Consider the following 24,394-nt stretch of genomic DNA (forward strand, 5'->3'; position numbering starts at 1 on the left):
ACAGCCAGCAACAGTTGTTTCTTTTGTGTCAATGTTTAATGGTTGATGACATCCAGTCCTTTTCTTGAAATTTGGTGATAATACTATATCGATTTCTTGATCAACTGGTGATCTGGTTCATTGAAATAATTAGTTTATAAGGCTCAATTGACAAAAATCTGATACTAAGTAAATTTCACAATATTAACTAAATAATGGGTTGTTCCATTGATTAGTGTTGTAGCAGTAAATTGACCAAATTACATGTATTTAAGTAATGGATAACTGCAAAACATCAAATTTCCATCATATTAAAAAAAAATGACATAGCCTTGATATTGTACTTTTGTTTCCATGTTCCTAGGTTTTTAAATTTGACCATAATTGGTCAACTATTTCCTTTTAATTAAAAAAAAACAGATAACATCCACATATAAATTTTTTTAGTATCTGTAATTTTGGTGTGTTATGTCAATACAACCTGATGTTAAAGTTTAAGTTCATTAACCATATCCAATTTGTCAATTATAACAGCACAATTACCATTTTTTTCCAGTGTATAATAGTTGTTCATCTGTATAGTTTCTTATCTACGTTAGAATAGCCATCAACAATTGTGTTTTTTGTGTCAATGTTTGATGGTTGATGACATCCGATCATGATGTTGAAATTGGGTGATAATAATATACCAATTTCTTGATCGTTTCACGATCTGGTTCATTCATATACCTGATTCTAACTAAATGCTGCAATTGTAACTGAATAACGAGTTGTTCCATTGATTACTGTTGTAGCTGTAATGTGAAATAATTTTTCATATGGAACACTAATGCAGTTAAGATAAGTGTAGATATGAATGATTTATTCTTCACAAGTACTTAATGCGATCAACAAATTGCAATTTTTGGTTAATGTAACAAAGAGTACTAAGGTGTAATTACATCATGATGGTTAATTTGCAATTTTGAATATAATTACGGAATTGTCGATTCCTAATTAAAAAAAATGCAAATTCATTTGAACTTAAACTTGTAACACCATGTTGTATTGATATAACACACAGAAATTACAAGATATTAAAAAATGTAATATGTGGATGTTTTCTGTTTTTTTTTAAGTAAAGGAAATAGTTGACCAATTATGGTCAATTTTAGAAAGATAGGAACCTGGAAAACAATATTTCAATTTCAAGGCTATTTCAATTTTTTTTTTAATTTGATGGAAATTTGATGTTTTGCAATTAAACCGTTAGTTAAATATATGTAATTTGGGATAATTATGGTCAATTTTTGTTTGGGATCGAGACCTCTGTACACAACCAATCTTCTTGAATATTGTGAATTATTCTTGTGAAAAGGTAATAACCATACAGATCACAAAAGAAACGAGAGAAGAAAAGTGATTATCTAAAGGGTAAAATACATGAAGGAACTAATCAATCACAGTGGTTTTTGACCTGTATTGAAACAGGAAGATGAAGCGTGACAAATGTCATGCAATGCGATCAATTGGATAGAGTCCGTTCATCAATTTCACATATAAACAATAATTTTTCAGAACTGTTTCAACCAATTTCACAAATCAGAGGACAACATGCCGTGTTATAATGTAAAAGAGAAGCAAGAACGATTCTAAATTATTTACAGTCGTATGAAATTTGGGTTCGTGCTGATGTACTTGTCGGGATGAAAGGACGGCGTGACATCGCTTTGAATCGTGGTTTTTTTTTTCGATTTGACATTAGTTCGCCATGAAGTAAGTTGTTGATCGCTTAATTATGGGTTCTGTATCGGTGGGGAATGTAATCGACTTCTACTTCTTCTTGTGGAGGAGGTAAATACGCAACAAATGGAGATTTGGAGGATGTATTCATATGTATTTCCTTTAGCCAGACAAAGGATGTGACGATTAGGAATTTTTGAGTCGGCATTTTTTTCTAGAATGTGTCCTTTAGTATTGGGTTACGTGGAGGAAATATAATCCCGTGATTTTGTTGTACAAGCTACCAGAATAAAAGGGCTTTTTATATATAGTAATGATATATATATATATATATATATATATATATATATATATATATATATATATATATATATATATATATATAACATGAAAACAAAATATAGTTAATGAGTATAATAAAAAAAACTTCATAAAATTTAATGTGTGTTTTTATTTAAAGAAATTAGAATAGATGCGAAAAAACACCAAAGGTTGTTATACAAAATGTATTATTTCCACATAATTTTATTTAATTTAACCGGTTCAATCAATTTAATTTAACTGATTCAATTGAGTTTTATGAAAACCAGCCAATTCATTACGGTTCAAAAGTAGTTCAAAGTGGTTTTTAAAACATTGAAAAAAATAGAGTAAGAAAGAAATTTTGTGGGGAAATTTTGCGAGATCAAACTTCAACTCACCAAATCAACAATTAAGGACCAATAAAAAAAACACTTCTACCCACTAGTTCAACTACTTCCAACATGGCTTTTACCGGATCAAACTTCAACAAACAAAGCTAAAAACTAACATACCACCCAAGACAATGACGTGATTTTGACACGGATTAACACCAACAAAGCACATTGATGTTGTTGCAAAAGAACGACATCCTATACGGGTCCTTTGTTGTAACACCAGTCAAAATAGGTCAAAAACAATCACATGTGATTATACCAAATATGTAATGTGATTTTGTTAAACTAGTAATGTGATAAACTTACTATGTAGTTCATGATAAATTCTAATATAAATATGAACTTTCATATATACTTTATAATGTAAATACGATTCCAAAAATACAGAGAACGTCTAAATCTAACTTTGCATGAAGAAGTTATGATAAATTATATCACCATAGCCTTTGTAACAAGTGGAATTTAAAATAGACTTAGAACTAGCTATTCAAGTGTAAAAGAAAGTTGTAGTACTCGGAAATACCTACGCGTGGATATAATGAACGTCAATAATGGAGTTTGTATGCAAAAGTTTTGAGCTTCCGAAGATGCAGTTGTCTGAGTGCATGACACATGGCAAAAACCCTAGCCTCCTTAAGTCACGACATGAAGATGAAGTTCACGACGTGAAACGTGTCAGGGACACTAATCGGGGCTAGAAAACACGTGTTAAAGCTACGGGGTGACTCACGGATGTTGACGACGTGACCCTAGGTATGTCACGACGTGAAATGGCCCAGAACAGCCTATAAATAGCGATCAAAGCTCATTCATTCCTTACACCTTTTCCTTTCACTCTCTCTCGTTTCCGAAGGCCGTTTTCCTACCCGAACCTGACAATGAAGAGCCTCTAGCCATTTAGATTCTATAGATCACACTACTAGGGTGAGTTTCACGGCCCCACTTTCTAATATTTTCGGTGGAAAACGCATGCTAAGTATTGTATATACGTTAATATTATGTCTATATGATAGTATATTAGTATCAACGTAGATAGTTATATTCACCGGGATATAGTTGTTTAAATATAATATTTTGAATATATACAACTATTATCAACTTGTTAGTATGTTATTATACTAATGTAGATCTTGAGTTATACTTAAGACTCTCTCTCTCTCTCTCTCTCTCTATATATATATATATATATATATATATATATACATACATATATATATATATATATATTGTGTGCAATATAGTTCCAGAGTTATACTTGGAAGTTCTATATATCAATTTATAAAGTATGTTGTTATTATTCGTTTTATGTCAAGATAAAACTTGGTATGCTATATGTTGTTATTGTTAGTTTTATAAAAAGATAAAACTTGGTATGTTATATGTTGTTATTTGGTTTTATGTCAATATAAAACCTGGTTTTACTTCAAGTTATAGTTGTTATACTGCCAAAATGTTATGAAGTTAGGAGTAATGTTTAAAAGCATAGTATAGTAACTTAGAGTTTTAGACACAAAAATGCTTTTGTTGTGAGAGCTATAGGAAGCCTTCGAAGTCTACATGAGTAATTGTATTCATCAACTACGATTGGGTATCTTAGCGGAAATCCTATGAACTGTAACCGTTAATCCCGTGTGAGCGAGAAAGTCATGTATAATTAGTATACGGGTTGACAACCCACATGGGATTGTTAGGTACAGTCAACCATAAGCAAGTGACGAACTATCCTTTTTCTTGTTATTGTTCCGGCGTCGATGAAGTGTACGGTGTTGTCCTCATTGGAATCATGAGTAGGTTGTCCTCATGGAAATCATGAGTGGGTTTTATCAGAGGTATTATGTCATAGCAGCGATTACACGCTCATGGTAGCAAACTGGTAGAAGTTTTATACTTTGTCGATAAACAAGTGTGAATGTTAAGTATAAGCTTCCCAAGGACTTATACTCTAAGTATAAAAATATGGTAGGTATATTACTTGTATATTAAGTAGACCACTATACCTATTTTACTTACTCGTATAGAATTGAAATAGATTTATACGTAGCGGTTTTACTCGCATAGAATTGATATAAGATTTATATGTAGCAACTTAGTTTGTATGGAATTACAAACATTTATATTTATAATAATAAGACTTATAGGTATATAATTATTTGGTAAGTAAACCATTATACCTAGGATATATATACTAAATGTTTGAGAGTCAAAATGATACTTTCAAAACTATACTTTTGAACTTGGAAAATGTATTATTTTTATATGGAGTCAAAACCTATGGACTCAGCAACTTTATGTTCACATATTTTAAATTGCATGTGTTTTCAGGAAGTTGATAACTATGATACGAGAAATGACGTTACACTGCCTGGTATTTCCGCCGACGACCGGGGTGTGACAGATATGTTGTTATTGTTAGTTTTATGAAAAGATAAAATTTGTATGTTATATGTTGTTGTTATTTGGTTTTATGTCAAGATAAAACCTGGTTTTACTTCAAGTTATAGCTGTTATAGTTGCTAAATGTTATGAAGTTAGCAGTAATGTTTAAAAGCATAGTCTAGTAACTCAGGGTTTTAGACACGAAAATGCTTTTGTTGTTAGAGCTATAGGAAACTGTCGAAGTCTACATGAGTAATTGTATTCATCAACTAGGATTGGGGATCTTAGTGGAAGTCCTATGAACTGTAATCGTTAATCTAGTGTTAGTGAGGAAGTCATGTATAATTATTATACGGGTTGACAACCCCACTTGTGATTGTTAGCTACAGTCAACCATAAGCAAGCGACGAATTATCCTTTTTCTTGTTATTGATCCGGTGCCGATGAAGCGTACGATGTTCTCCTCATGGCAATCATGAGTGGGTTGTCCTCATGGAAATCATGAGTGGGTTTTATAAGAGGTATTATGTCATAGTATAGGCTCATGGTAGCAAACTGTTAGAACCATTATACTTTGTCGATATACAAGTAAGAATGTTAAGTATAAGTTTCCCAAGGACTTATACTCTAAATATAAAAATATGGTAGGTATATTACTTGTATATTAAGTAGACCACTATACCTATTTTCCTTACTCGTATAGAATTGAAATGGATTTATACGTAGCTGTTTTACTCATATAGAATTGAAATAAGATTTATACGTATCAACTTAGTTTTATGGAATTACCAACATTTATATTTATAATAATAAGACTTATAGGTATATAATTATTTGGTAAGTAAACCATTATACCTAGGATATATATATATATATATATATATATATATATATATATATATATATATATATATACTAAATGTTTGAGAGTCAAAATGATACTTTCAAAACTATACTTTTGAACTTGGAAAATGTATTAATTTTATATGGAGTTAAAACCTGTGGACTCGCCAACTTTATGTTGACGTATTTTAAATTGCATGTGTTTTCAGGAAGTTGATAACTATGATACGAGAAATGACGTTACACTGCCCGGTATTTCCGCCGATGGTCGGGGTGTGACAGATATGTTGTTATTGTTAGTTTTATGAAAAGTTAAAACTTGGTATGTTATATGTTGTTGTTATTTGGTTTTATGTCAAGATAAAACCTGGTTTTACTTCAAGTTATAGCTGTTATACTGCCTAAATGCTATGAAGTTAGGAGTAATGTTTAAAAGCATAGTCGAGTAACTTAGGGTTTTAGACACGAAAATGCTTTTGTTGTTAGAGCTATAGGAAGTCGTCGAAGTCTACATGAGTAACTGTAATCATTAACTAAGATTGGGGATCTTAGCGGAAATCCTCTGAACGGTAACCGTTAATCCCGTGTGAGCGAGGAAGTCATGTATAATTATTATACGGGTTGACAACCACACTTGTGATTGTTAGCTACAGTCAACCATAAGCAAGTGACGAACTATCCTTTTTCTTGTTATTGTTCCGGCGTCAATGAAGCATACGGTCTTGTCCGCATGGGAATCATGAGTGGGTTGTCCTCATGGAAATCAAGAGTGGGTTTATCAGAGGTATTATGTCATATTAGCGGTTACAGGCTCTTGGTAGCAAATTATCAGAAGCATTATACTTTGTCAATATACAAGTATGAATGTTAAGTATAAGTTTCCGAAGGACTTATACTCTAAGTATAAAAACATGGTTGGTATATTACTTGTATATTAAGTAGACCACTATACCTATTTTACTTACTCGTATAGAATTGAAATAGATTTATACGTAGCGGTTTTACTCGTATAGAATTGAAATAAGATTTATACGTAGCAACTTAGTTTGTATGGAATTACAAACATTTATATTTAAAATAATAAGACTTATAGGTATATAATTATTTGGTAAGTAAACCATTATACCTAGGATATATATACTAAATGTTTGAGAGTCAAAATGATACTTTCAAAACTATACTTTTGAACTTGGAAAATGTATTATTTTTATATGGAGTCAAAACCTGTGGACTCACCAACTTTATGTTCACGTATTTTAAATTGCATGTGTTTTCAGGAAGTTGATAACTATGATACGAGAAATGACGTTACACTGCCCGGTGTTTCCGCCAAAGGCCGCGGTGTGACTGATTGGTATCTGAGCTATTAACTATAGTGAATTAGTACATCTTAGGAAAGCATGACTATATTTTAGGGCTTACTTTGTTAGGTTTAGGTATATTCCTTAGCCAGCAATATAAAGTATTATTAAATATTCTACTGAAGGACTACTTACGGGAGCGATGATAGGATAAACATGTCGATTTGGGTTGCTGGATTTTCAGAATGGCTATATGCTAAAATGATCCTGTCCACCGACTGTCCTAACTGGTCGGTGCCTTATCAGCTAGACTTGAAGTAACAAAGAATAATTTAGAATACTCGTGAATACAACAAACACAAAGATATAGAGTTATGTATGAACTCAGTCCCGCGATGAGAACACGTGTATATAACCCAAAAATATAGAAAACCCAAACCCTCAATAAGAATTCCATGCAAGGTTTTATGTCAAACTACTTAGTCGAGTTTTATTGTACATGGTACGAACCACAACTAAACGTAGACTGATCACCTATGTTTAATTATGGTCAGGCCGATATACAACTAAACTTGGATATGGTGGTTGATAGACTCAAACACATGAAGATTCTAGTAGATTAAAGATAGATCTCAGATACCATCAACTCAGAATACAAGAAGACGATGTTCCGAAGACAACATTTAGGACTTGGTATGGTCATTTTGAGTTCCTAGTTAAGCCTTTTGGGATTGACCAACGCTCCAGCAGTGTTTATGGATCTCATTAATAGTGTTAGCAAAACCGTACTTGGATAAATTCATGATAGTATTTATCGATGATATATTGATATATTCACGAATGAAGGAAGAACACAGTCAATACATGCAAATAATCTTGGAACTACTAAGAAAAAAAAGTTGTACGCCAAATTCTCCAAATGTGAATTTTGGATTAGAGAAGAACATGTAGTTAGTAACAAAGGGATTCATGTCCAACCCTCCAAGACTGGAGCAATTAAGAATTGGGAAGCACTAAAGACGCCAACAGAAGTGCGTCATATCTTATGGCTTGCTGGCTACTACCGTAGATTCATAGAGAATTTCTCCAAGGTAGCCAAGCCACTTACAACACTAACCTAGAAGGATATGAAGTTCAACTGGGAAGACAAACAAGAAGCTGCTTTTCAGAAACTAAAGAAAATGTTGTGTAGTGCACCAATCCTATCCCTTCCAGATGGTACAGATGATTTCATCGTATACTGAGACACATCAAATCAAGGATTGGGATGTGTGTTGATGCAAAGAGGAAAATTTATCGCCTACGTATCATGACAACTTAAGGTGCATGAGAATAATTAAACTATCCATGACCTTGAATTGGGAGCTGTAGTTTTTACACGAAGAAGTTGGAGACACACAATTGGCTAGAGAACATATAGGTGATTCCTTATGTGCCGAGCCAGAAATAATCCACGAGATAACTTAAAAGATCGTGCAAATTAAGGATCGATTAAAGGCAGTACGTAATCGTCAGAAGAGTTATGATGATGTAAGACGTAAGCCTTTGGAATTCCAAGTTCAAGATAGAGTAATGTTAAAGTTCTCTCCTTGGAAAGCCGTAATTCAATTCGGGAAACGAGGCAAACTAAACCCACGATACATAGGACTTTTTGAAATTCTAGAAAGAATTAGTTCTGTCGCATACCAACTCAAGTTAGCTCAAGAGATAAGCAATATACATAATATTTTCCTTAACTATTTAACAAAACCCCATCCACAAGATAAATTTCGGGACGAAATTATTCTAACGGGGGGAGAATGTAACACCAGTCAAAATAGGTCAAAAACAATCACATGTGATTATACCAAATATGTAATGTGATTTTGTTAAACTAGTAATGTGATAAACTTACTATGTATTTCATGATAAATTCTAATATAAATATGAACGTTTATGCATACTTTATAATATAAATATGATTCCAAAAATATAGAGAACTTCTAAATCTGACTTCGTGTGAAGAAGTTATGATAAATTCTATCACTATAGCCTTTAAAACAAGTGGAATTTAAAATAGAATTAGAACTAGCTATTCAAGTGTAAAAGAAAGTTGTAGTACTTGGAAACACCTACGCGTGGATATAATGAACGTCAATAATGGAGTTCGTATGCAAACGTTATGAGCTTCCGAAGATGCAGCTGTCTGAGTGCATGACACGTGGCAGAAACCCTAGCCGCCTTAAGTCACGACATGAAGATGAAGTTCACGACGTGAAACGTGTCAGGGACACTAATCGGGGCTAGAAAACACGTGTTAAAGCTACGGGGTGACGCATGGAGGTTCACGACGTGACCCTAGGTACGTCACGACGTGAAATGGCCCAAAACAGCCAATAAATAGCCATCAAAGCTCATTCATTCCTTACACCTTTTCCTTTTATGATCTCTCATTTCTGAAGGCCGTTTTCCTTCCCGAGCCTAACAATGACGAGCCTCTGACCATTTAGATTCTATAGATCATGCTACTAGGGTGAGTTTCATAGCCCCACTTTCTAATATTTTTGGGGGAAAATGCATGCTAAATATTGTATATACGTTAAAATTATGTCTATATGATAGTATATTAGTATCAACATAGATAGTTATATTAACCGGGATATAGTTGTTTAAATATAATATTTTGAATATATACAACTATTATCAACTTGCTAGCATGTTATTATACTAATGTAGATCTTGAGTTATACTTAAGATTCTATATATATATATATATATATATATATATATATATATATATATATTGTGTGTGATATAGTTCCGGAGTTGTACTTGGAAGTTCTATATGTTAATTTATAAAGTATGTTGTTATTATTGGTTTTATGTCAAGATAAAACTTGGTATGCTATATGTTGTTATTGTTAGTTTTATGAAAAGATAAAACTTGGTATGTTATATATTGTTGTTATTTGGTTTTATGTCAAGATAAAACCTGGTTTTACTTCAAGTTATAGCTGTTATACTGCCTACATGTTATGAAGTTAGGAGTAACGTTTAAAAGCATAGTCTAGTAACTTAGGGTTTTAGACACGAAAATGTTTATGTTGTTAGAGCTATAGGAAGTCGTCGAAGTCTACATGACTAGTTATATTCATCAACTAAGATTGGGGATCTTAGCGGAAATCCTCTGAACTGTAACCATTAATCCCGTTTGATCGAGGAAGTCATGTATAATTAGTATACGGGTTGACAACCCCACTTGTGATTGTTAGCTACAGTCAACCATAAGCAAGTGACGAACTATCATTTTTTTTTTGTTATTGTTCTGGCGTCGATGAAGCGTACGGTGTTCTTCTTATGGGAATCATGAGTGGGTTGTCCTCATGGAAATCAAAAGTTGGTTGTCCTCACGGAAATCATGAGTGGGTTTTATAAGAGGTATTATGTCATAGTACATGCTCATGGTAGCAAACTGTTAGAAGCATTATACTTTGTCGATATACAAGTATGAATGTTAAGTATAAGTTTCCCAAGGACTTATACTCTAAGTATAAAAATATGGTAGGTATATTACTTGTATATTAAGTAGACCACTATACCTATTTTGTTTACTCGTATAGAATTGAAATAGATTTATATGTAGTGGTTTTACTCGTATAGAATTGAAATAAGATTTATACGTAGCAACTTAGTTTGTATGGAATTACAAACATTTATATTTATAATAATAAGACTTATAGGTATATAATTATTTGGTAAGTAAACCATTATACCTAGGATATATATACTAAATGTTTGAGAGTCAAAATGATACTTTCAATACTATACTTTTGAACTTGGAAAATGTATTATTTTTATATGGAGTCAAAACCTGTGGACTCACCAACTTTATGTTGAAGTGTTTTAAATTACATGTGTATTTAGGAAGTTGATAACTATGATACGAGAAATGACGTTACACTTGCCGGTGTTTCTGTCGATGGCCAGGGTGTGACATTCATGGTCTCATTACAAGATGGTCTCATTACTACAACATTATGGAGGATATATGAGATAAATATGGTATGGTGATTAAATAATGACTGCCTAAATTATTAGAATTCAATATTTATTGAGAAATTAAATATCCTCCTACATTTTCTTCCTATTATCCTCTTACCCTTATTAAATGGTGACAAATGGATTAAAATATTATGAATTTCATTAAATGTGTCACTAAATGTGACACATGTCAACATTTGATATAGTAGGAGGATAAGTAGGAATAAAATATGGGAGGACCCTCTGTCTTCTCGTTTATTCGCTGCCCACAGGAGATAAAGCATCATAGTCAGCCATATGTTAACTCCCAGCGACAACGACAACAGCTCCAAAATGATCAATCAGATTTGCGCCGCTGCCGAGCTCCACCTAACTCTCTACAATTGACACCCTCCGATGAGGAGCCTCCGATCACTAGCCCCCCGTGTTTTATTGTCATCCTTAATAGTTACTACAAATCAGGAGAGTGGGATGCAGTTGGAAGACTTCCATCCAAGTTGTTAACATCACAAGTGGCTAATATTTTTTGTTTATGTTACACACGCAAGAAAAAAAAGAGAGAGAAGAGAAAGCAATTGGGCTCATAAGTTACAAATAGGGTAAATGATTCATCTTGGGATTCTACAAGGGGATGCTATAGTTTGGGTTTCTCCTAGTCGCTTGGCTTGTTATCCCGACTCCATTATAGCGACAAGCTCCACTTACAAGGTTAAGTACCTTTTTCTCGAGTTTCTTGGCTTCTCAACCCGACTCTATTATAGCAGCAAGCTCCGCCTACAAGGTTTAATACATTTCCCCCGAGTTGCTTGGCTTCTCATTCCGACTCCATTATAGCGGCAAGCTACACCTGCAAGGTTTAGTAACTTTTGCCCCGAGTTGCTTGGCTTCTCAGCTCGACTCCATTATAGCGGCATGCTCTTCCTGCAAGGTTCAGTACCTTTTCCCTGAGTCACTTGGCTTCTCAACCCGACTCCCTTATAGTGGCATACCCCGCCAACAAGACTCAAAGGATCGTAACCTTTTCTTATATGATTCCACGTGATGCTCTCCCACGTGATGTATCTTTGATTGTTGGCTTCTAAGCCCAATTTATTCCATGCGATGCTCTCTCGTATGATGTATTTACGATCGCTGACTGCTAAGCCTGATCTATTCCATATGATACTCTCCCGCATGATTTATCTATGATCATTGGCTACTAAGCCCAATCTATTCCACGAGATGCTCACCGAGTAATGTATCCACGATCGTTGGCTACTAAGCCCGATCTATTCCATGTGATGCTCTCCCGTATGATGTATCCATGATCGCTGGCTACTAAGCCCAATCTATTCCACGTGATACTGTCCTGTAAGCCCCACCCGGCGCACCGTTGCCAACCTTGCCTAATATTTTCCTGCCTAGTGCTTCCTTCCTAGCCTTGCTTGGCACTTTCCTACTATCCCTACCTGACACTTCCTTTTCAGCCTTTTCTTAATGAACACCATCCAACCATGCCTGGTGCGCGCTCGCTAGCCTCGCCCAGAGCCCTTAGTGGGCCTTGCCTAACTCCTTACTAGTTGGGCCTGAATTGGGCTGGCCCAAGTCCAGACCCAATTCTCCTTGACCTAATTTTTGCATATAAAGTGAACAGTACCTCCTCCATGGAGAGGGAAATTTTTCCCGGTGGCTTAGCTGCCACTCTATACCTTCCCCTTGGCTTAGCCGCCACTCTCCACCTTCAGCCACCATACCCATACACCCCATACCCCAAGCACAAAGATGGTTCTATCCAGCTAGTGAGAACCATCTTATCTCTACCAACCAATCTAACTTGATCGTCAGAGTTTGCTCCCGGGGTACGTTTCCTGGGTCGGTTCTAACGACTTTGCTCTGTGATCCTCAAATCTTTGCCATAGCAGCAATCCAGAAGACATAGCAGAGTTCTATTTAGCATCAATTTGTTATATGATATTTTAAACATTTTAAAAGATTTATTTTTTGGACTTCTGATTTTGCATCATTCATGTAGGTATTTTTTTGTTTAGCTTCGGTAAAATTAGTTGTTTGAGAAATGTCAAACTATTTATCCAATAGTACAAACACTACTAGAAAAAAAAGGGGGGGGGGGGATGAGGGTTCCTACGAAATATCTCAGGAATAGTTGTTCTGTAGGGATTCCCAAGGGAGATACTTTTTTGTAAAACCCCTTCCAAGGAAAACCTTTTCGACAAAGGATTTTCCAGGACATTTTCTAGTAAACTTCTTTCTATGAAGTACCGATGGTTTTTTCACATACGACTTTAATGGGAACGGTTCGAGGAAGTTTTCAAAGTGATACTTTTCCTTGTACACTCTGAGGAATGTTGGTGATTAGTTTCACTGATGTGATTTAAGTGTAATGAGATTACATTGTTGACGAAAAGTGATCTTGATAAATATTAAACAAGTAAGAAATGTGTGGAGTGCACACTTGTTTAAGTTTATTCAAGATTAAAAGTAGACTGTCATTTAGAGGCGATGCCCCTGAACGAACGGGGGTCCGGGGGCATCGCCCCTGGGAGCGGGGTCCAATGCGTGGCAGCCCCTGACGGGGTCCAAGGGCAAAACCCCTGGTTGGGATCGAAATCCAAATTTAGAATATTTATACAACATAATCTTATTCAACCGACTTAGATCCCAAATTTATAGTTGGCAATTCCTTTTTAAGTACACAATAGATGAACAAAGAATAAAAAATAATTTTGTTTAATCGGCTCAATTCTCATCTATTTTGAGAATTATGTTGATTTTTTTATCATTATATTTTAAACAATCTGTTTGAATTATATATATATATATATATATATATATATATATATATATATATATATATATATATATATATATATATATATATATATATAATTTTCTTTTTCAATTAGGTTTTTTTAGGATGATTTCCTGAATTTCGCAATACATAGTATTTTTTGTAAATTTTTATAAAACGGTTTGAATGAACTAATTGAATATATATATATATATATATATATATATATATATATATATATATATATATATATATATATATATATATATAATTTTCTTTTTCAATTAGGTTTTTTTTAGGATGATATCCTGAATTTCGCAATACATAGTATTTTTTGTAGATTTTTATAAAACGGTTTGAATGAACTAATTGATTATATTTATGTATAAATATTGTTTTGAGTTTGTAATTTATTATTATTATTTTTTAATTATAGATAACCATTGTTAAAATAATAATTGATAAAAGCAACTTTTTAAAGTTAAAAAAAATTATTAAATTTTATAAGATTCCAATATTAACAACCTTGCAAACAACAATTAAGATGATAGTTATTAATAATTAGTTAAATAAATAATTTTAAACTAAGCATTTATCATTGTATTTTACACGAAAAATGAAGTCAATTGCACTAAGAATTTGACAAACTGTGAAAACCTAGGGGTAGAAATGTGTAATTCATAATCTAAGAAGCCCTTTAGATGATTTTGCCCTAATTCCCAATTTCACCCTTAATTCTTCATCCTTCGTCTACCGATGATATTGAAGACTTGAAGTAGCAGCAGCGCAGGTAGAATCTCTCTCTCTCTCTCTCTCTCTCTCTCTCTCTCTCTCTCTCTCTACGCACACACACACATACACCGGCAATGTGTGCGGATTTATCACAAGTTCTTTTCTTCTCGATTTGAAACATTTTGTTTAGTTGATTATCCTTTTAATTGCAGGAAACAGCTCATCCGCTAATTATACGAGACCAAAAACACCTGATTAAAAACATGTGAGTTCAATGGCTTCATTGTTTGAAGCAATTAAGTTGTTTTTCTACGTGCGACGTTTTTTTTATTCCAGGAATAGTTCATCATCTCTTCATCATGTTAGTTGTCTTGTCTAAAAGCTCCCTTATTCAATACTGTTGTTTCGAAGTAGCGACTTGTTGTTTCTTAGAATCCATGATCTAGATATTTATTTGTTTAATCTTTTTCTTCAACTTCCATACTCTCTATCACAATCTAGGTTTTCCGCATATGTAAAGTTTAAAAATTGCATATCTTCTTTAATCCATCATCTTCTACTATGTTTTTCCTCAAATCTAAACCTCCATATCATATGTATGCGTACATGGCATCTTGCTAATTTCAAAACTTCCAGCATTTTCATTTGGCATCATTTCGTAACATTTAAAATTGTTGCAGAAATTGGGGCAAATTTTCGAATATGAAGATAGAGGAGTCAAACCCCTGCATCAGCAAGTCAACTCGGTTACCAAGAAAACGATTTTACAGAGCTCGAGCTCACAGCAACCCACTCAGCGATTCCCATTTCCCAGTTCCAATCTCCCCTCACCATGTAGACTACTCCCTTCACTTCCCTCAATTCTTCCCATCTCCCAATTCTGATTCCGATTCCGATTCCAGAAAGGTCGAATTCGCCGACATCGGATGCGGATTCGGCGGCCTTTTAATCAGTCTCGCAACCCTCTTCCCCAACACCCTCATGATCGGAATGGAATTGCGAGACAAAGTAACGGAATACGTGAAAGAACGGATTCTAGCTCTTCGAATCTCAAACCCTAATCAATACCAAAACGTCTCTGTAGTCCGAACCAATTCCATGAAATACATCCCGAATTACTTCTCAAAATCACAGCTTTCAAAGATGTTTTTCCTGTTCCCGGATCCTCATTTCAAAGAGAAGAATCATCGAAGGCGTGTCATAAGCCCTTTTTTGTTGGATGAATATGCTTATGTGATTAAAGAAGGTGGGATTATATACACCATTACAGATGTTGAAGAACTTGGAGAGTGGATGAAATCTTGTTTGGAGAATCATCCGTTGTTTGAAGGACTTACAGATGAAGAACTTGAAGCGGATCCTGTTGTGAAGCTTTTGAGTTGTGCAACGGAGGAAGGACAGAAAGTTGAGAGAAATGGAGGGCAGACTTTTACAGCGGTTTTTAGGCGTATTGCAATGAAGTAGGTTTGGTTTTTTATATTTGTTTTCATGTCGAATTCCTTTTTTTGTATTTTTATTTTTATGTTTTTTCTTGATTTTGATAAATTGTTTGCAATTTTACTTACAAGTTTTTTGAACTTCAGGTCATGCTAGTATGATACACTTTCATCCTCTTTGGTAGTTGTAATTTAAGTTTTCTTATTTTCTTGAGCTTTTAAGATTTTATAAATTTAATAAATAAATAGATTTTGTTATCATTATGAAGAACATGAACAAACCACAAAGATGGAACTTAAATAAAATCTTAAGTTCCGGAAGAAAATGTGAATGGCAACCAAAAACTATAATTTTTAGGTTTTAAAAAGTACACATAAAACTGTAATAAAGTCAAATGCACAAATGATGTGGCATTTTCATGCCATGTAGGACGAAATAAATGATTTGTAGTCTTAGGCTATATTTGACGTGCTAATTGAAAAACTAGTTGTTAAATAAAAAGTTAACTGATAGTTGAAAAACTAGCTGTTAAATAAAAAGTTAACTGATAGCTGATAAAAAATGATCTTTGATAAAATTAGCTGAAAAATATGAAATGATATAAAAGCATATTTAAAAAAATGTGTTTTTATAATTAATTAAGGAATATATTTGGAAAAATTTTAAAAAGCTCTTAAAAAGCTAGTGTAAATAGCTTTTTAAAAAGCTGACTTATAAGCTACTTTTTGGCTCAAACATGATACTTTAAAAAAACTTGAAAAATAAGTTAGATTTTCAGCTAGCTGTGACGTGCCAAGATTAAATTATTAAGTGGAAATATTGCTTCCCTATAAAGAAACATTGTAGTGGTTTAATGAAATATTTCTTGATGAAATTTGGGCCATTAGAACCAAATGATTTAAGGCTAACAAATGAAAAGAATCAAGTCATTTAGCTATTGCATGATTTATTTGCTGAATTGATTGTGAATCTCATAATAAATCTACACAGCTTTTATTGGACAGTAGCTAAAAATAAGGAATAGTAATTCTGTCATTGTGGGCGAAAAATAAGTTTCAGATCATTCAAAAAGATAAAAGAAAGTATAATTAAGGTTTATTTATGGTTGTGCTATAAATTCGAAAAAGTAATCAAAGTTGAACCTATAGGGGGAGTGTTCGGAAGCATTACATGGGTTTCACTGATTAGATATTATATGAGATATGATGATGACAGTATAGCAAGTATGATTAAGTTTTATTTATATTTATGTCCCAACAACTTATAAATACATTTTCAGTCCTCATGAAGGGCACTGGTTGATGAGTCTATCAATTTATTATAAAATTTTATGTGAGAATTATGACCTATCTGTGTGAGAGTTCTTCACTGATATGAGCTTTCTTGTTAGAATAGCTTGTGAGAATTGTAAGTGAGTGATTCAACTTTGGTAACTGTTTAATCCACGTTTTAAAACAGTTGTATTTTTTCATTCGTGATAGAAAATCATTTCCCAATTAGATTATGTTGATTGGCACCTTATTGTATATCAATTGCTCATCTAGAATACAATAACCATGTTTTTAAAAAAAAACTATGTAATATTTACATGACCATGCACACTGAACAATCATGGATCCACTAACAAACTTTTATTTAGTCCTTTTTTATTTACAGTTTATATTTATTTAATCAAATCATACCCACTTAACAAGTGTTACTGATTTGTTTACTCGAGATTTAACACAATCTGCTGCCATTACAACTATTCACATTCTTAATTATGGCAATTCCTTCACATAAAAGTTTTGCTACTCATTTTTTGTTAATTAAGTCTTCATTCTTGATAATTTGATTAATTAGCAAGAATTTCATAACATCTGGTCAAGAAAAATGGGATTTAATCGAATTAGCAAACCTATAAAACCTATCAATATGCATATAAGACATCAATTTAAACTTTACAAATCAACCCATTGGACACCGAAGGTACACCTAATATTTAGTTATTTACATATCCGTGGATATTATTACACAATGAAAGACATTAAAGGACAAACACCTTATCAAAAAGCACATAAATGGAGAATAAAGTCAAAGCTGGTCAATCTTCTAAACATAATTTACCTCAAAGACATCCATTTATATTTGTATGTATATTGGTAAATTAAAAATTATGTGAGCAACTATAAAGAGTAAGTAAGGTCCCGTTTGATAGTTGCTGATTGAAAAAATACTGACTGGAAAAGGTCTGTCTGAGTAATAAGTTCTGACCGAGTAAGAAACCATGTTGTTTGATTGTACATCTGACTGAATGTGATGACCGATGCAAAATGACCATTTTACCCCTGATGTTTTATACAATGATAGATGAAATTGCTTGACACAGAGGATTAAACTTTGACAAAAATAAGCTTTCTACTACAATTTATGATACAAAAACATTAAAAATTACCAAGGTAAGTGGATCAATAATCATTGGAATATATAAACTCGGAATTTAAACACAAAATCTAAAATTCACATGAAATATGAACTGTGATGAATTGCAATATTAAAACTGTGCCAATTGTCAAATTCATGTCCACACCCTCAAACTAATATTCAGATTTCATTGAAGGCCCAGAAAAAAAAAGATTGTATCTTCTTTGTTAAGAGTTTGACTTTCAGTAATGGCTTCATGACTCCCAGTAATTTCAGACTCCAACTTCTCATTTCATCAAAACCCCAATTCAATTCACCTCTCAAATTATCTAATCGGTCTCAATTAAGTATACCCACATCCAGATTTTCTTCATCAATTTGCAGGTTCTTCATCTTCTTCATCTCAGAAACAAAACATAAATGTTAAAAAATCAAACAGCAAGCAAGAACATAACATCAAAAATCGGAATTGAATTGGAACATAACAATAAAAATCGGAACTTTAAACAACAGCAAACGACAACATCACATCAAACAACAACATCACAACAACATAACAACAACATAAAAACAATATTCAGTTATAAAACAAGATTATAACAACATAACAGCAACAAAACAACAATTGTTTCAGCAAATAAGAAGAAAGCACAAAGGAAGTGATTAGAAGGAGGAAAAAGGTAGAAGCTTACCTGATGAGAGAAGATGAAGGACGATTCAATCGGTGGGAGAGGAAGAGGTTTCTGCCGACGCTAAAAGAAGAAGAAAGAAAGAACGAAGGAGGCGCTGAAAGAAGAAGAAAGAATGGAGGCGCTGCTGGAAGAGAAGAAAAAATGGGAATGTTAGGTCACAAGGGTAATTTTGGAAACCGCGTATGCCTTTCTCACTCAACAAGTTTTTATCTTCTAACCCACTTGGATGTTTCTTTCCGAGAAAGACACCCGAAATTGAATTATCAAACGCCTTCAGCTGACCGAGTCAGCCAAAATTGTCTGACTCCACTCGGTCAGACACTTATCAAACACAACCTGAGTTTTCAAGGGAGAAAACATACATGATTGAAAATCTTCTCAGATTTAAGCTAACATCTCAAAGTAAGGATCTTCTTTCTTATAAGTTAATTACATAGTGTGATTTAATTATGAATCTAGATGACTCTTATGTTTTCTACAAAGCTAGTGGGAGCGTAGTAACATTCCTAATCTTATATGTAGTTGACATATTAATTCATGAATAAGGATCTATATAGATAGATCATGAAAACTTAAAGGATTAAGTAAAATTGCATTAATTGTCAAGGATCTTAAAGAGCTTAAGATAAAGGACTCTGAGAGGGTCATCTTGTCAAATACCACATAACATGATTTTGAGCAAAATCCTAGTGCAAATGTTTTTGAACTAGATAATATGATTGTGTTCCGTATGCTGATGTAATTGGATTAATCATATAAGTCATGATTATGCATAAAGGCCAAATGAGTCGTATGCTTAGAGCATGTCAAATAATACCAGTATAATCCGAGAACAAGTCATTGTGTGACTTATAGGAACATTCTAATGTACTTGCGAAAACTAGAAAAATATTCCTAATCTGCGGAGTATTTGAAAGAAAGCAATGTTTAAAGTTGTTACACATGTGCTAAATTTTCAAATAGATTGAGATAACTCTCAATCATAATCAGGCGTGTCCTCATTATGAATGAAGAGATAGCTTCATGGATAGTGGTTCCATGTAGATTCAATTATAGTTACACATCAGAGTTAGAGTACCTCGTGGTTTGGAGAACAACGTACAAAGATGCTTAATGTATAGTTCATTATGACTATGAGTAATCCCATTACACAAGTATTGGTATCTAAGTCATATTCAAGCATCTAATTCATTCTCAATAGTTTTTCTTTATATATGAGTTATATATAAAACTGCAAATGATTGTATTCGCAAAGTTTATACAAATCAAGTTTGTCAAATCTAGTTAATATGGTTGCTTTATTAGCTAGAGCATGAAAGTCAAGCTGGTGCTATAAGGGCTTATTGATATAAGTAGATATATTGAATGAAATTTAGTATTTGGATATTGGAACAACACAAATAACATATATTGTAATGAATTGATATATTGAATATGAGTATTTCATATAATAATTGTTGTGTTTTATATTAGCATGTTTAAATCCTTGAATAACTAGGTTAATTAAAATGTTCATAGTCATTCATAGTTATGGGAGCATCTATGAGGTAAGACTAATATGAGTGGGTTGGTGGATTCCCATGGAGATGAGAATGGCAAAGAGCTGCTACCAACTTCATTGTACTTGATTAGGAGAATAAGTATTGGACTTGACCCGCATCAAAACCACTTTATAGATCATAGTCAAGAGTGATGTTTTTGATCAAGGTTGTATCTTTTTAATCTTAGACATGAGATACATATTTGGGACTTGAAGTGTAGGGATTGTTGTGCTTTGACATGGGTTAACGTTGTTACGTAAAAGGCAGTCATAAGGGCCATCGTTGGGTATGACATGAACTGCATTGATAGGCGTATGTAGTCGAGATGATCTTTGTATTCTTAGAAATAATGTACATATTTAGGACTTGAAGTGTAGAAATTGTTGTCCTTTGACATGGTTTAATATTGTTTCATAAAAGGCGATCATAAGGGCCATCATTGGGTATGACATGAACTACATTGATGGGCATATGTAGCTAAGATGGTATTTGTCCCTCTTATTCGTTGAGAGCATGACATCTAAGGCCTCAGTTAAATTTGAACAGTATATGAGATTGATTGCGATCCATATCTTATGTTCAACATGATGTCTGAGACAAAGGAATAATTGATATCACAACTTTAGTAACAATTACAACATAGAGCTCCTAGAATTGGCTGTTGATGAGATGGCACCCTTCATATGTTGTTAGGGGCAGTAGCCTATTGTTAGACGTCATCTAGTCTATGTCAGTCTATAATGAATCTTGTGCAAGTGGGAGATTATTGGATCTATATGCCCAAGAATCATTATGGAGTGATATTGCTAATAATATACGATCCTATAGGGTCACACATTTATCAACTTGCCACATTTTGTATATTTATTATTAATAAATAATATCAATTCTTGTATTTTAATTAGGGAATAATTATTGATTTGTGAGAATAATAATTATAAGAGAGTATTGTTGGATTAGGTGTCTAAGCCCATAACTATAATTGGTATATACTTGATTTGATAGTAGTATGGTCCTTTTGGGTTGCCTTCACTCTAGCAACTTGACAAAATGACTTTTGGAGAGAGTGGTTAAAGAATGATATTTTAATGTATTATGAAAATAATATATGAATTAGAAATCATGTTATTTAATTAGTATTTAATCAGAAATTAATTTGGAATTAATTTCAGGATTAAGGAACCGATTAAAGGAACAAGGCCTGTTTAGTAAATCATTGATAGTTGTGAAACTGGGCTAATGGACTCCTTAATTAGGAGTGGATGAAAATCTATGGGGAGGCCCTATAGATTTCGTCTTAGGCTTCTTAGTAGGAGTTCATGGGCTGCTTAAGCCTTAAGCAAAAAATTAGGGTTTCCTCCAGAAACCCTAGCTTCCCTCAACTATATAAAGAACCCCTATGTTATGGAAATCGGCTATACACAACCAGAAACCCTAGTAGAGTCGATTTCCCTCCTCTCTCCTCTCATCCTCTTACTAGTGGTGTTTGTAAACCATTATAGGTGCAACATTTGAGGTACTAAGCTTTCAAGAGATAAGGATCTACAAGGTGTTGTTGTTATTACTACATAACAAGCAATGTAATCATCAAAACCCTTTTGTTATATAATTTTCGAAATTGTATGCTAGATCTAGGGTTTATTGCTTTGGTATTCAACTGGATGTTCAACTAGTGAAAAACTTAGATCCAAAGCAATTAGGGTTGCATGATCATATAGGATGTAGTTATGCTCAAAACCCATCAGTGGTATCAGAGCCTAGGATATTTTTCAGTTGAATTTGATGCATATGTGAATTATCCAAAGGAGGAGGGAGCAGATTCGTCAATATGTTCATCAAACTCGACGAGTTCATAGTGGAACTTGACGAGTTGGTCCAACTCAACGAGTTCATTGCCTGAATCGACGAGTTGACTTGTCAGATGCCTGATTTTCGATTTTGATATCTTGATTAGATTATGATAATTACCTTAATTCGTTTTAGCTGTTTAAAATTGAATTTTTTGATAAGGTAAATTATATCCTCCTCTAATTAAAGGATTTGGTCAAATTTTAAGATAAAGACAAAATTAATTTATTATTTTAATTATTTTAAATTTGATCTAGTATTTTTGAAAAGTTTTAAAAATACCCCTTTAGTTTTGGAAACTAAAATTTAATTAAAAGTTTAATTTTGAAATATTAAATTCTAGAACCCTAGTATTTTAAAAGTTTAAAATACACCCTTATACTATATAAAATTAAAAGTCTAATATTTTATATGTATAAGAACAGTCAGTCTTACCATTAGTAGGCTTCACTCACGAAGTTGGTCTATAAGAGCTGTTTAAGGAAGCGGCCTATAAAATGACCATCATTAGGTATCCATTCTTACCCGCCGCACTCTTGACTAGTGGAGCGTCGTTAGCCAAACGAGTAGGATAGGACATTAAACTCTCATTAATAAGTATAATGAAAAATATAAAGTAACTAAATGTTTTTTTTATATATTACCAATCTTTGTTACTTTAGGAAAATGTGAATGTGATGCTAATCCATGAAATTGCACATTGCACTTTATATAAGTCGTTAGTGGAGCGTGTGTGGTTAATAGACACACTAACATGGACTAATAAGGGTTGGAAATGGGTAGCTCGTAAATGATCATTGATCAATAGAGCGTGTGTGGTTAATCGGCACAATGATTAAGTGGTAAAAGACATCGAGAGTACGAAACTAATTTTCATGGTTATTCACACCTTATTTGTGATCCTCGGTACCCAGTAACGAATTTGAAGGGCATAATCGAGATTAAACATGCAATTGAATAGTTCAATGAATTTCAAAAGATCTAGGAATTTCATTTGAAACCTAATTCATTTAAAATTTTGTTTTCATGGTGGAATTGGTAAATCGTCATTTACCTACCTTCAAATAAATTATAATTGGATTACGACATCCCTCTTCCGAATTGTGAACTATTGTGTTGGGTCCTAGCCTTAATATTTCATTTTGGGTGTTATATTAAGGATTCTTAATCTAATCAAAACTTGTCCTTCTTCTTTTGCAGATGTCAACTTCAAACAACGCTTCCGGTTCCAACTCCACCAACAACTCCTCCAACACTTTCTCTCGCTCTTGAGCATTTATGCCAAGGTGACATCTGATGGATCCAATTTTAATGATTGGATTCGCAACATTAGAATGACCTTGCATTTCGAGGAAAACGAATACGTTCTCGACAAATAGCTGAACGAGATCGATGAATCCAAATCTACTCCTGAAGATATAGCTAAATATAGGGCCCACTGCCAGGACGCAACCCAAGTGTCATGCATCATGGTGGCCATTATGTCTCCTGAGCTAAAACGACTCTATGAGGACTATTGGACTTACGAGATGTGTCAGGACTTGATGGAGAAGTACCATCAAAGAGCACGTCAAGAGAGGTACGAGATAATCAGGTCACTCATTACCACCAAGATGAAGGATTGAAAGTCCATCACGAACCACCTAAAACACATGCAGCGCTATGTGGATTGTCTCTTGAAGCTTAATGTGAACTTTGATGAAGAGTTGGCTATTGACATAGTCCTACACTCTTTACCTCCTTGTTATGATCAATTAAAGATGACTTATCATTTGAGCAAAGAGGAAGTCAAATTGAGTAAGCTTCAAGGCTTGTTGAGAACCACTAAAAGTAGATTGAAAGGAAAAGCTATTGAATCCAATCCTCCTACTGTTGTTGCTTCAGTCTTGGCCATAAGACAAGGGAAGGGGAAAAAGAGGAAAGCTCCCTCTAGGAAAAGCTGGAAGGGAAATTTTTATGAAGGATCTTCTAGTGGACCTAAAGGAAAATCCGGTTCTGCTCCCCCTGCCTCAGA

The 24,394-nt window shown here is 33.6% G+C and overlaps 1 protein-coding gene across 1 annotated transcript; it reads left to right on the top strand.

Moving 5' to 3' along the window:
• Nucleotides 1-14,400: 14,400 nt before the first annotated feature.
• Nucleotides 14,401-16,100, top strand: LOC145052819 (tRNA (guanine-N-7) methyltransferase). The gene is made up of 3 exons (XM_079000721.1): nt 14,401-14,517; nt 14,672-14,724; nt 15,140-16,100. The coding sequence occupies exon 3, from the start codon at nt 15,162-15,164 to the stop codon at nt 15,921-15,923; it is 762 nt and encodes a 253-aa protein (XP_078856847.1). The 5' UTR covers nt 14,401-14,517; nt 14,672-14,724; nt 15,140-15,161; the 3' UTR covers nt 15,924-16,100.
• Nucleotides 16,101-24,394: the final 8,294 nt, after the last annotated feature.

The sequence above is a fragment of the Lactuca serriola genome, chromosome 5, assembly GCF_051521515.1.
Source record: "Lactuca serriola cultivar US96UC23 chromosome 5, Lser_US96UC23_V15, whole genome shotgun sequence".
NCBI lineage: Eukaryota > Viridiplantae > Streptophyta > Magnoliopsida > Asterales > Asteraceae > Lactuca > Lactuca serriola.

Bases quoted from the DNA above. Each gene is read 5' to 3' on its own strand.
- LOC145052819 (XM_079000721.1), top strand. From the start codon at position 15,162: ATGAAGATAGAGGAGTCAAACCCCTGCATCAGCAAGTCAACTCGGTTA.